Consider the following 13,716-nt stretch of genomic DNA (forward strand, 5'->3'; position numbering starts at 1 on the left):
TGCACGTATTGATCTCTAAGTATGTCATGGTCCTAAAAATTCAATCAATTGTACAAATTAGTATTATGCCAAAATCAATTGTACATGAAATACAAAATTGCATAAGATATACCGAGTATATTTAAAATATTATCAAATGAGTTTGACCAGTAAAGTAAAATCTTATAATGGAAAAGAGAACATGAGAAAAACAAATGAGTTGTAGGTTGATAAAAAACTATAATAAAAATGCATGTCAATTGTTGTGCTCATGGAATAAACATTATCATCTCAAGAAAAAAAAATAGTAATTAAGAAGTCATAATATCATCAAAAGTTTTAAGGTAAACTAAAAATATGAATCATTATAAAGAAACTTGAGAAATGAGTTATGGAGAAAGAAGTTGAAAAGTATGGTTAAATGCTTGTGGTGAATTGAATAAAGTATTGAAGTGGAAGAAGATAAAAAGTTTATTGTCTTCTTTAATTTTTTCTAATATTGTAATTATAAGAATAAATATTAGGGGACATAAAAGAAAATAATTATGATGATGAGACTTGTAATATGACTTCTTGAAATCATGTGGTTATATCACATGTCATTTAAAAATGTACTCAATGTTAGCCTTTTTATACTATTTATTATATAGATTTTAAAGAAATAAATAAATGTGTACTTTAATTTTATGAGCTGTGTTAATATGAAAAAATTTAACCGATTCACTAACATCTATGTTCTCTTCCAAAAATTTCAATTAAAATGTGAAATATAATTGTAAATTATGAAACTTTTATGTGAATTTTGGTAAGTTACATCTTTTTTTGGTTTTTTTAGCTCATCAAATCTTTAATATATACATTTAATTTAAGAATATTAATTATATCTTTTGATTTTCTTTATTTGTATGTTACATAATATGTAATGACATTTTTGTAAGGACTTTTAGTAATCATTCATTTTTTTATAAGAATTATATCAAATAACCAATAATCTAACAATAATTAATAAATAATTAAATAATCAATAAAAATTAATAGAAATTAATGGGGTATAAAATATTAAATGCTAATGCCATGTTAAATTAAATTAAATGCTTTAATCTAACCTTTTAACTATATTGTATAGATTTACTTAAGTATTTACAGAATTTGTTTGTAAATTACTTAAATTAAATAAATATTTTCTTTTCTATATATTTTATATTTTCCAAAACCTTATCCTTTACGTGAAATAATTTCATGAACTAAATACACGGTATTACTACCCTTTTAAAATTCTATTATTAGTGTTTAATTTCACTTAAGTATTTACAGAATTTGTTTGTAAATTACTAAATTAAATAAATATTTTCTTTTCCATATATTTTATATTTTCCTAAAAAAATATATTATATGATCTTTAATACTCATTTGTCGATTAAGTATATCTGTAAAACATCTTCTATATACAACAAAGTTATAGTAGCAACAATAGTGAATTAATGCCTTTAAAAACAAGTAGTTAATTAGTGACAATACAATTTTTGTTTTGTTTTTAACTTCATTTATTCATCTTCGTTCTTAATTTCTTATGTATTCAGTTTATTTTTATTTTTATTTCGAATACATATAAATAATACTACTCCATATGAAATATCTTGAAATTATTAACTTATAATTAATGCGTATTTTTTTATTGTAGTTTTTTTTAGTTAATTAAGTTTAAAGCTAATGGAATATGGATAGTTTTTTAAAGGGAATAAGTATTTTAAATTAATGCAATATAATAATAAATTGGATAATCCATGTCATATTAGTTTGCCAAGTCACATTGTTATTGTGTACGTGGCTTTTTTTCATCCCATGTGGCATTGTCTACGTAGCATTTTTAGGCTAGCCTTTTAATAATATTTATAGATTATATAATAGTAATCATAGACCGAGTAGATAAGTTAATGAATCATAATGACTACAAATTATACTTTAAAATTAGATACACTACCTTCATTAAACTTACTATGGGTTGTTAGAATGAAATGGATTAGAATGTGATATCTTGATAATGTGTATTAAACCTTGTACGCCCTGTTATATATTTGTTTGGTTCTTCTAAATTTATAACACAGATAAATGAGTTTGAAAGTTATGGAAAAGGTGATTATGTGATTTCAAGTTGTAAAAGTGGAGTAGAATCTAATTCAAATTACATCAGCCAAACACTACAATGCATTTAAACCATTTCAATTCATTCCGAGAGAACCTACCAAACACCTCATCCTACAAAGCATGTGAATTCATTAGTTGTTTAGTATTTTATAACTGTCAGAAGGCATATGATTTAATCTTGATTAAATAATTAAATTCTATTAAAACAATTCTTTATATTAACTATCAAACATATAAATTCATAAATTCATTAGATACAACTAACCAAATAAATAACATTATGTTCTAGTGAAATAATTAATTGAAGTTCTAAAAGATATAGCTCTACACTAAATACTCATATATACATTGAAACAATAAATTTTTTTTATATTATTGATCTGAAAATTGATATTCCACATTTTTCTCTATGACAGTAAAAGAATACTTTATTATTAAGGTTTTTCAGATCAACTACAAAAGTAGCAAGACAGACACATAACTCCTCTTTATACTAAAAGAATAAATGGGCATTTGATTTGGGGTCTTCAGAAAAGGGAATCAAAAGCAATGGAACCCTTTGTTGTACTTTGTTTACCATATTTTCTCATTCCCTTTCCCCCAATTTTTTTTCTCCCAGATAACCTATTCCCTTTCCCCCTTAACATTATAACCACCATTTTTATCACTCATACCCACCAGTGTCAACTGTCACACCTATCTCCGACCATCGTCAACTATTATACCCACCACTTTGATGCCAACGCCAGCAACACTACCATCGCCGTTAGCCCATCCCATTCTCCCAATGGTCACCCAAGCCGTAGCCTCACCTTTAAAACTCCTTCCCCCAATCTAAAACGCCAACAGATCATAACACCAAGGACGCCGACGACGGTGATGGGGGATCAGGGGAGTTGCCGGTGAGGGTGTTGGTTGCAGTGGTTGTACGTGCCGGTGGTTTTTGACTTTTTGTAGTGGTTGTTGGTATGTAGTGGATTTGTATTTTTTTTTATGTTCTACTAACCAAACACGTGCAATAATCAAAGGAAATCTCATTCCTTTCCCCTTCTTTCCCTTTCTTGATTATATTCCCTTATTTTTCCGAACCAAACGCCACCCTAAGAGATTCTCCAAAGTTTTCCACCTAAATGAATTACTCAATAATTGAGTTTCATTATATCATATTTACAACTGGGCCATACATTCCATATAATTAATGATTCTATTTCTGTTTCAAAGGGTATAATATTTCTTGAATTTGCATAGACATATTAATAGGATATTCTGATTTTGTATGATTAATTCTATTACTATGTATTTTTATACAAGCGTACAGAGGTGAAGCCAGCAGGTAGCAAAGGGTTGCATGTGCTACCCCAGAAAAAAAAAGTTCAGTTGGGACGATGAAGATCTGCAACCCCAATCTGGTCATTTATAGATAATTAGGACGAAGCTCATATCTAGGCATAAGAAGTTAAGTGTATCAGTGGTAAAGGGTTTAGGTTACCACTTAGTTGGCCGGAGTTCGACCCTCACAAGAAGCAATATGCTGTTATTTTTTCTTTTAATTTTTTTTTTGCCTTATATTCCATTAAGCTGCCAATGACGACCATAAATAGCAAATACAAATATTCAATTATTAACTTTTCTCCCTTTGAGCTACTTGTAATTTTTGCTTTATAAATGGGTTACCTTTTTATTTTTTGTGAATTAAGAAGTACATTATCAAAATTATTAACAATTTTATTTTTTACTTCAAAAAAAGAAATTCTTATAGAATAATATAATGGAGATAAGTTGTTGTTATAATATGAAAATCAAAGTCTACTCCGTATTTCTCCTTCCGTTTCGATCAATAATTATCTATATTTCAAAATGTACCTCGCAAAAAATCAAATATATAACTATTTATCATGGCGGAGGTAGTACATAGCAATGGTGGTTACACTTTTTTATATCACAAAACTATAATCAAAGTTATTGTGGAAAATAAAATGAAGATAAGTTGTTGAATTACATAATAAAAACTTTAAACTTGTCGGGTTCAACGATTGTTTAGTTGAGGTTGAATTCGAGTTCTTTTATATGCAAAGCAAGACACTTTTTGGGATTTTCATATCGTTTTAAATAATTTTACGCTTATTATATTTGCTACCCCAGATTTAAAATCCTGGCTTCGCCCCTGCAAGCGTATTACAAGTTGAGCGTATTCATAGATTGTTTTACTTTTAAAACAAAAAACTTACGAATAATATTTTTTTTTGTTTTTCGCATCTTTACCCATGTGTATTATCGCTTTATCACTTTTACCCTGGTAGTAAGGAGTTTACTACTATACATGTCTACTTTGTGTCTCAAGTTTTTTTATAAAAAAAAACCTCGATTATACATGAACCCATTTAACAAATACTCCCTCCTAGTCGGCGTATTGTTCCCTCTTTCCTTTTCCATGCTAGTCGGGTTTTGTTCTCCCTTTCCTTATTTGAAAACCTTTGTGTGGTCCAAATTCAATTCTAAGTAGGGTATAATATTTTGTGTGGTCCAAATTTATTTCCTTAATTTTTATGTCCAAAAGAAAGGGAGCAAAACAGTGACTAGGAGGGAGTAAGTTTTAATCCGGCCTAAAATGACAATTACTAGAATTCAAGCCTGGGCCCGGGTTGTGTGTCAATTAGGTTATAAAATAGTTTGTCTTGATCGTAACTTTTAGACAGCACACATATTATACACAGAAACTTGAATTTCCCACACTTGATCCATATTGAGAACCTAAAATGTCCACATAGCCATTAATAAGATACCAAATCACCTTTATCTACTAATTTTAATCAAGTTGTCAAACATGTCATTTTTACGTGGGTAGTATTGTCAAAACTATTTCTTACTCAAGTTTTCTAAAAACTCTCTTAGTCAATGTTGCTTTAATGATCGAATTTTGTAATATAAGTAGGTCTTCTGAGAGACCACCTTAATACGATACCAGAATGATATAAAAGGCACCAATATCACAAAATTAGGTACTGAAAGTAAAAAGGTGTTAATGAATGTCATAATATGTAGTACCTTAGGTTTTACTCCACTTTGTAAGATTTGTGAGTATTACTTTAATCAAATGAGTAATTCCTAAAATTCAAAGAGAGTACTAAAAGCATAAAATTAGGCACCAAATAAAGTTGTTCCCTGACGTCATCAAAGTGGTACCAACAAAATATTAAGGGTGACAAAAAAAAGTGATCACTCAATAATTTATTGAGAAATGATCTTTCGCAAGGAGTCGTAAATCATCATTCTTATCATTCTATGTTTAATATTTTTGCTAGTTGATATCATTCATATACATTATAAAGAATAGTTGTGTTTTGCCGTACTTTTAAGCACAGTACCCGTGTATGATATTTTGGTTGACATTTCTTTAATAGACTTGAACATTTTTCTGTCAATCTTCCAAAATAAACTAATCGGTCAATTGTCAAATATAGTCGAGTTAGAATGATTTTATTAAAAATGGGTGCAAGTTATCAGGTCTACATGACATCTTGATGAGCTACCATTTTGCATTGCATTTAGCACGTAGATGAAGTCATTTGCTGCAACTATTATAGAAATGTCTATGCTCATATGTCCACCACAAAGCAACCAATGCCTCTTCTATCCTAAATTGTCTCAATTTTCTTTTATTTGATATCATAACTGGTCAAGTTTTTTTAGATCGTAAGATTTGAATCGATTGATAACAATCATTATGTGTTCAAGGAGTAATTAAAAAGTTGATTAACTTCGTTGTAACAAACCTTCAATTGATATAATCTACCAACTTAAAAATACAGAAGTCATAAGTTATTTGTTATTTTTAAACTCAAATATAGTAAAAAAAACTAAAATTGAAATTATAATTAATGATTAAGAAAGAATAAATAAACCAAAAATAATGAGAGATTAATCTCTAACAAACCAACATACTTAATAATACATACTCTTGCATCACGTTTATCACCCATAGATGGTTTTTTTTTGTGGGGTTAATTGTAAAATTATCTACAAAACACTTTGATACCTTCTCACCCAAAACTGAAAGGTAATCACTACTACAAATCCAGGCAACTACAACGCCCCTTTAACAACGTTTATGCACGAAAATCACAATAGACGTTGTAGAATGTATGGCGCGATTTTTACTAAACTTAATTACAACGGGTATGGTTATATAACCGTTGTCATACGTTTTAACAACGGGTTAAATTTGCACAACCGTTGTTAATAATTTGGCGCAAAATTGGCGCAAAGTTAGTGAAAAGTAATCACAACGGGTATTTTTAAACCCGTTTTTAAAACTTATTTAACAACTGTTGTTGATTTACAACCGTTGTTAAAAATTATTTAACAACGGTTGTTGTTTAACAACCGTTGTCAATAATTTCCATACTATAAACCACACAAACACAGATCAGCTAATGCCACAAAACACATACATAACCTAACACAAACACAAACACAAACACAGCAAACACACTTTCTCATCGTCTCTTTCTCATCGTCTCTTTCTCTCTTTCTCATCGTCGCTTTATCATCTCGCCGTCACTGTTGGTTTCATCGTCTCTTACTTTCTCTAATTATCGTAAATCCCGCCACACTTTGTTGGTTTCATCGTCTTTCATCGTCATTGTTTTCTTTTTTTAATTATTTCATTTGCATGTATATATGATGGGTTTTTATCGATCATTATTATGTTATTATTCGCTTAATTAGCTCGTAAAACAAATTAAATAAAATAAAACAAAGAAGAAGCAAGATGATAGAGAGGAATGCATGATAAACTTAATTAATAATTCATTAATATATATATATATATATATATATATATATATATATATATATATATATATATATATATATATATATATAAATACATAAATTAAAAAAAGAATTACATTTCTAAAAATGCAATTCTTATATTTTCATAGAGAGTCTTATTCTCTTCTATGATATCCCTCCTCTCCTCCTTAGCTATTTGGAGGTTTCGTTCAGCAGTTGCTATATCGTCATTTAGCTGCAACAAATGCTGCTCTGTCAAGCCATTTCTTTTGGCGTCCTTGAGTGCGGCTTGAGCATCCACAAAATAGCTCTTAAAACTGTCCTCGATGTGGAGCAACCGGCGGATGAAGCTGTTGTTGTGCTCGGTCATAGTAAGAGTTTTAAGGATGTAATCGTTCATTTTGTTGATGAACTTTGGAGTTGTTAGTTTGAAAGATTAATTAGGAGTTGGAGATTGTTTTAGCAGTTAGGGTTTGAAGATAGTGAGATAATGGAATGGTGGTTGAGATAATGTATGTATTTATACTAAGTAATGTGTCCTTTGAGTTGTTTTTTAATTAATATAATATATGCATGTTTAGGAAGTTGTGCCATAATCATCATATCTCCCCTCGCTTCAAATCTAATGTAAACCCTTCTCATTCCATATATTGTCCATTCATATGCACAAGATCAGGATGGATGGCGGCGGTAATAATGCATGCATCGGAATTATAACGGGCCCCGTAATTATGCATGCATCTAGTAATATTTAATTTAATTTTTTTTTATTTTGTAAAAACAAACAACAACGGTTATGTAGATACAACCCGTTGTCTTTAGTTATAATGACGGTTCCTTGTAAATTAACCGTTGTTATAACTTTCCCAGCAAAATTGAGTCACACTTTCAACAACGGGTTTTGATACTTAAAACCGTTGTTAATAGTTTTAACAACGGGTTGCTTAAGAAAACCAACCGTTGTTAAAACCTTTTACAACGGACGCTTTAACAACGTCCGCTTTTTTATATAACAATGGTTTTTAACCGTTGTTATAGCCTGTATCTGTAGTAGTGAATGGTAATTTAGTGAATTAAATTAATTAAAATTAAATATTGTTTTACAATAATAATTCTAAATATCGTTTTATATAAGGATTATTAAAAGCAAGATTTCAAAAATTTAAGATTTTACTTTAATCTATACAATAACATAAAAAAATTTCTTGAACCTCTATTAAAGTGACACGTCAGCTCATTCACTACTTGTCACATTTCACTACTAACATGTACAACATGTCTATACTGAGAAATAAAAGAAAAAGGCGGTACAATAAACAAAAAAAAAACCACAATGAAAAGGCTAATGGTGGTCTTGGAATTCGTTTAATGCATCAGGTAAATGTAGCATTCATGGCTAAGCTTTGGGTAGCGGATACTAACTGAACCAAACTCGCTATGGGCCAGAGTCTTGTGCCATAAATATTGCAAGGGGAGAGCTGATCTTGGGATGTTCTGTTAGTATACATGAACCTGGTTAACTAAGTCGTCTAGATACTTTCTATTAGTGAGTAGTATAAATAACTTTGACTTCTTATAACTTATTAACTTATTCATTCATAATACATAACAAACTTTATTTACCCTTATTTTCTCTCTCTAAGTTTCTAGGACATTCATAACAAAGCTTCTACATTTCATCAATGGCGTTCATCTTCTACGAAGTCTTTCATGTTCAAACCGAAACAAGTGAGCTCGAATGTTTGGAAGGGTATTATTGAAGCGGTACAGGTTCTTAAAGGAGGGATAGGCTCTGACGTAGGAAATGGTCTTTCTACAAATTTCTGGTAGTAGAGGTGGGTGACCAGTGTTCCACTTGAGAGCTAATTGTTGCTTCGATTCTGTCACATTTGATGGGTTATAATGTGGCTGACATGTGGGAGGCGGAGTCGGGTTGGAAATGAGAACTATTTGCGGAATACTTTTCAAATGAAATCCTACAAAACATTGCTTCATATGAATTAATGACAGGTGCAAATAATAAAGATCAATTCTTTTGGGCGGAGACGACATCGAGTTATTTCACGATAAAATCTGCAATTAGACTTATTCGGGATACCCCTACCAATGAAATTGAGAACTATTGGAAACTTCCTTGGAAGACTTGGGTGCCACAAAAAATGAGACTATTCTTGTGGCTTCTTATGCATGATCGAGTTATGACGAATGTCAACCGTACTCGAAGGGGTTTCACCGAGGACCCTTTGTGTGGCGTATGTGGTGAAGCGGAGGAGTCGGTGTTACACTTGTGAGGGATTGTCGAGAGGCTTTAAAGATATGGCAATAGTTTCCTTGTGCTAAATTACCATCCTTTTTTTATTAAAATGAACATAAGGGAATGGGTTGTCTTTAATTTAAATGTTAAAAATCGTGGGAGGTGTCGTCGTTGCCTAGTTTGTTTTCGGTTGTAGTATGATGGATATAGAGATGGCGGAATTTTCGTATATTTGGTCGTACTGATACCACACCGAGTAATATTTATACATTCCTCATGGAACGGATATGGGAAGTATTGAATGCAAGGGAGTCATTAGATTTGTGTATTAAATCGAAGGAGCGAATATACAAGGAAATTTTTGTTCGTTGGATTGCACTTCCTGTTGGGTGGCCTTAAACATTGATGGAGCTTCGAAAGGGAATCCGGGTTTGTCGGACGTGGGGTAATCTTTCGGGATTCTTCAGGTCAAATAATTGTGGCGTTTGCAGAAAATGTAGGTGTTGCTTCAGTGACGCGGGCTGAATTGATGGCTTTGAGACGGGGATTGATGCTAGCATTGGAATGGAAATTTCCTCGTATTATTATCCAAACGAATTCGCCGGTGGTGGAGACTTTTATAACAAAGGATCAAGAGTACCCTTCAGCTCACTCACATTTAATCCAAATATGTAAGTCTTTTATTCGGGACTCCGAATGACAAGTTAAAATCCAACACATTTTTCAGGAAGCGAATTCGTGTGCTGATTGGTTGGCTAATGAAGAAGTGACACAAAGTCAATAGCTTCGGGTTGTGGAAGTGGGTGACATGACAGCGCAACACTTTTAGTTGCTGCAACAAGATGGAGGCGGAGCAGCTCGTCCTTGTTACATTCCGTTTTATACTTTCTAGTTTAGTTCCTTTTATATTTTAGTTTGTTTGGTTTATTCCCGCTTCTTTTCACCAAAAAAAAAGAAAAAAAAAATCGTTCGTTCTCTTTGTATACCTCCGCAACAAGGAAATTGGAAACTCAAATTTACGAGATTCAATGTTCAATCACATTCAACTAGCTCTTAGCTTGTTTTTCTCAAATTCTTACTGTACGTTTGATTGCTAATTGTTGGATATTGATAAGCTATTCCACCTAGCTTGTGCTTTCTTAATGACATTCTTCTCGGTGTTTGTTTACAGCTTATACATGGAGTATTACTAATACTAATATAAATAGGCTTTAAAAAGTCATCTTATTTATCATAGTCTAACGGTTTACTGGGTATTAGGTTATTTGATGGACATCTAATGAAATTTTCATCACTACTACTATATGTAAGATTTTTTCCCGAGTAGTTTATTGTTTGGAACTATGTACGGTGACTGCCCTTTAGTGAAGAACAGAATAAAAGTATCTGGTAGGATTATAGAAATTAGATAAAAGCATAATTTATGTCTATGATACTAATTTTACTTCATTGTTTTACAGGCATCACCCAAAATAACGCGAAAAGTCTATGGTACGAATAGTTGAATAAATGGATAGAGTGCATAATGTGTGGACATTTAAGAAACTAACTATTCATCTTACAGTTATAATCTCCTACTAAAGGGAGGAATTCTATGCTTATATGTGTGACGAAAAACCCAAGTTATGCCAAATGTTTGACTAATTACTTAATATTTACAAAGGATAAAAGCAACACACGATAAAAGTGCGAACAATCATCTTTGAGAGCCAAATAAGTCTATCTTGCTATTTCATTCTTGCATATTTATCTAATAATGTTTCATGCTTATTTTAATATTTTCATAGAACAAAACTCTAAGTATGTATACGACTTTTAGACAATCGTATGGTTGGTAATTCTTGTTGATAAACTCTTTCTTCACATTTTAGGTTATTATTGTTAATGGGGCTATCAAAATGATGTATAAATTCCATTTTGTCACATTTCTGGTGGGCAAGATTGAGATCGTCTAAGACTGTGCACTGGTGTAATTTTAATTTCCTAAGTTTGCCTAAAAGCAGAAGCGGTCTTGGGATTAGGAATGCCCCTTGCCTTACTCAGGCATTACTCGCTAAGCAAGCTTGGAAGTTGGTTAGTAACAAGAAATCACTCTTTGGGAAGATCTTTCGGGATAAAGTTCTTCCTCCGTCCTTTGGGCCAGAGAATATGACCACCAAGCAAACTTCAGACCTTTCATGGGGATGTAGAAGCGTAGCTCTAGGACTCAAACTCATTCTTCCGAACTGTGCCTGGAAAGTGGGTTACTATTCTAACCTCAGCATCTAAAACACATGTTGGGTGAATGGGGAGACACCTATTATGAATCCTGATCTGACTCCGTCGCAAGCCTTGTCTGCTATGAATCTCAAGGGTTAAGGATTTAATCCTAGTTTCGGGTGAGTGGGACACGGATCTTATTTATGATCTGTTTGGTGATGAATGGAGGTCTAAAATTCTAGCCCTCCCTCTGTGTATTTCACAACCTAATGATAAAATTTATTGGAAGCATTCGACATCTGGAGTTTACTCGGTGAAAAGTGGTTATGGGATTGCAGTTGAGGATCATTTGAATAAGACATGTAGAGAAAAGGATTTAGATAGAGCTAGTAGGGTATGTGTTGCTTTCTGTAGGAAGAAGTTATGGAAACTTCCTGGGCCTCAGATGTGGAAAGTCTTGATCTTGAGAATTATTACTAATTCTATCTCGAATAGAACGACGTTTATGAAAAGAGGCATCAATGTAGATCCCTATTGTCGCTTCTGTTATGGTAATGACTTCCTGGAGACAGTGAATCATCTGTTCCGCGATTGTGCAGTTGTCACACGGAATTGGGCTGCTTCTAGTCTTGGAATACGATCTCGTAACGATAGTCATGTGGATATCGGTGATTGGATAGTTAATTGGATTAACTATCTTTCGGATATTGATAATGGGGATCGGCTGATTATTCACTTCCTCGCCATCATTTGGAGCATTTGGTGCAATAGAAAGAACCTTGTCTTTAGAGATTGCAAGTTCTCTCCGGCTGCTTTTTTCAAGATGCAATCACGGATAGCTGCCGATGCGATTACTGCGACTGAGTCTTCTCTTGGGAGGCCAAGACTTGATGATTATAGTGTACATCTACCGTTTAATGAGGTGCGTGAGAAAGTTAAGGAGTGCATACCCATTTATCCGATTGCCACGGGCCATGGATGTAATACAATTAGGGTGAAAGTGGATGCCGGTTGGAGGAACTCTCTAAGATCAGCAGCGGGTTGGGTGGCGTATGATTCGGCTGGCACTATTATTTATGAAGGTGGTAAAGGGTTTTGGTCTGAATCAGCGTTACAGGCGGAAGCAAAAGGTATCCGTGAAGCACTTCTTTGGGCTAGGACTAATGGTTTTCATCATTTGGACGTGTTTTCCGACTGCCTACAGATCTTATTCCAGATCACATGAGTGGAGAATGGACACCACTTGACTCAAGGAATCCTTCTAGACATCGAAGCTTGCTTTCCTTTTTTTCACTGTCTTAGTTTTAGTTTCATCCCTAGAAACGTTAATTCAGTGGCCCATCGACTAGCTAAACGGGCCATGGTTATGTAAGACGGGTTTCCTTTACAGCTGCCAAAAAAAATGGAGTATATTGGAGGATATTGCTACAAAATTAGAATGAAAAACAAAGGAGATAGCTTAGTTTAGTTCGTCATATTCGTTAGCGCCCATCGCATGCTATCCGATGTCAATAGTGTTGTAATGTTGTTACTTAGAGCAAATTGATAGAGAGAACAAATGATTTCTTGTCATTGACTTTTTATTAGATAGATTGTACTCATGTACTATCTTCGCCTTATTATTATATACTATACTACACAAAATATAAGTAATATTGAACCAACATTTCTCATTGCACAACATAGAAAATCCCGTGAATTTCACGGGTAAAAAAACTAGTTATACAATTGAATAACTTATTCATGTAGCATACAATAATATCATTACTGAGTATTATTGTAATTTGTCTCTAACCTAACTCAATTTGGTCTAAAACTTTATGCTCCCAATTAAATACTTATAATAGTAGAATAAGTAGAATAACTTAGGATTGCAAGTAAATTCTAACAACACACATTTTGCTTTAGTGGATTGTTATATAATGCTTTAGCTTTTTTATTCTCAACTAGTTTTGTTGCCCGTGAAAATCACGGGATCGTTTATGATGTACGTTTATGATGTAGTGTGACTTTAGTATATGGTTTATATCTTAGTTAATGATAATACTTCGAAGAATTTTAGCTACTTATCACATATTCTACATGTACATTTGCTCCTTTTTTATTTACTGGCTTGGCTCCAGTTTGATTGTATATCATCAATTATTAGTAGGCATTTATCAGCAGACAACAACAATATCATAACTCGCAAATTTTGATCTTACAAGCTCGTAATAGACTTCATTTTCTCAGTAAGATATTCAAACTCATGCTCCGCATACTCCAATTTATCAAATACGGATTAGTATCTTATTCTAAATAGTCGCATCTTAAACTCGAGTTAAAAGATTCTTTACACACAAGTA

General features: G+C 32.5%; 1 protein-coding gene across 1 annotated transcript; it reads left to right on the forward strand.

Moving 5' to 3' along the window:
- Nucleotides 1–11,320: 11,320 nt before the first annotated feature.
- Nucleotides 11,321–12,596, forward strand: LOC141607395 (uncharacterized). The gene is made up of 2 exons (XM_074426747.1): nt 11,321–11,410; nt 11,661–12,596. The coding sequence occupies exons 1-2, from the start codon at nt 11,321–11,323 to the stop codon at nt 12,594–12,596; spliced, it is 1,026 nt and encodes a 341-aa protein (XP_074282848.1).
- The last annotated feature ends 1,120 nt before the right edge of the window (nt 12,597–13,716 follow it).

This window comes from Silene latifolia, chromosome 10 (genome assembly GCF_048544455.1).
Source record: "Silene latifolia isolate original U9 population chromosome 10, ASM4854445v1, whole genome shotgun sequence".
Classification (NCBI taxonomy): Eukaryota; Viridiplantae; Streptophyta; class Magnoliopsida; order Caryophyllales; family Caryophyllaceae; genus Silene; species Silene latifolia.

What these genes read in the sequence shown, in the direction of transcription:
- LOC141607395 (XM_074426747.1), top strand. Translation starts at nt 11,321, where the DNA reads ATGACCACCAAGCAAACTTCAGACCTTTCATGGGGATGTAGAAGCGTA. An exon ending in TTCCGAACTGTGCCTGGAAA is followed by an intron (nt 11,411 to 11,660) that starts GTGGGTTACTAT and finishes ATTTATTGGAAG; the next exon opens with CATTCGACATCTGGAGTTTA.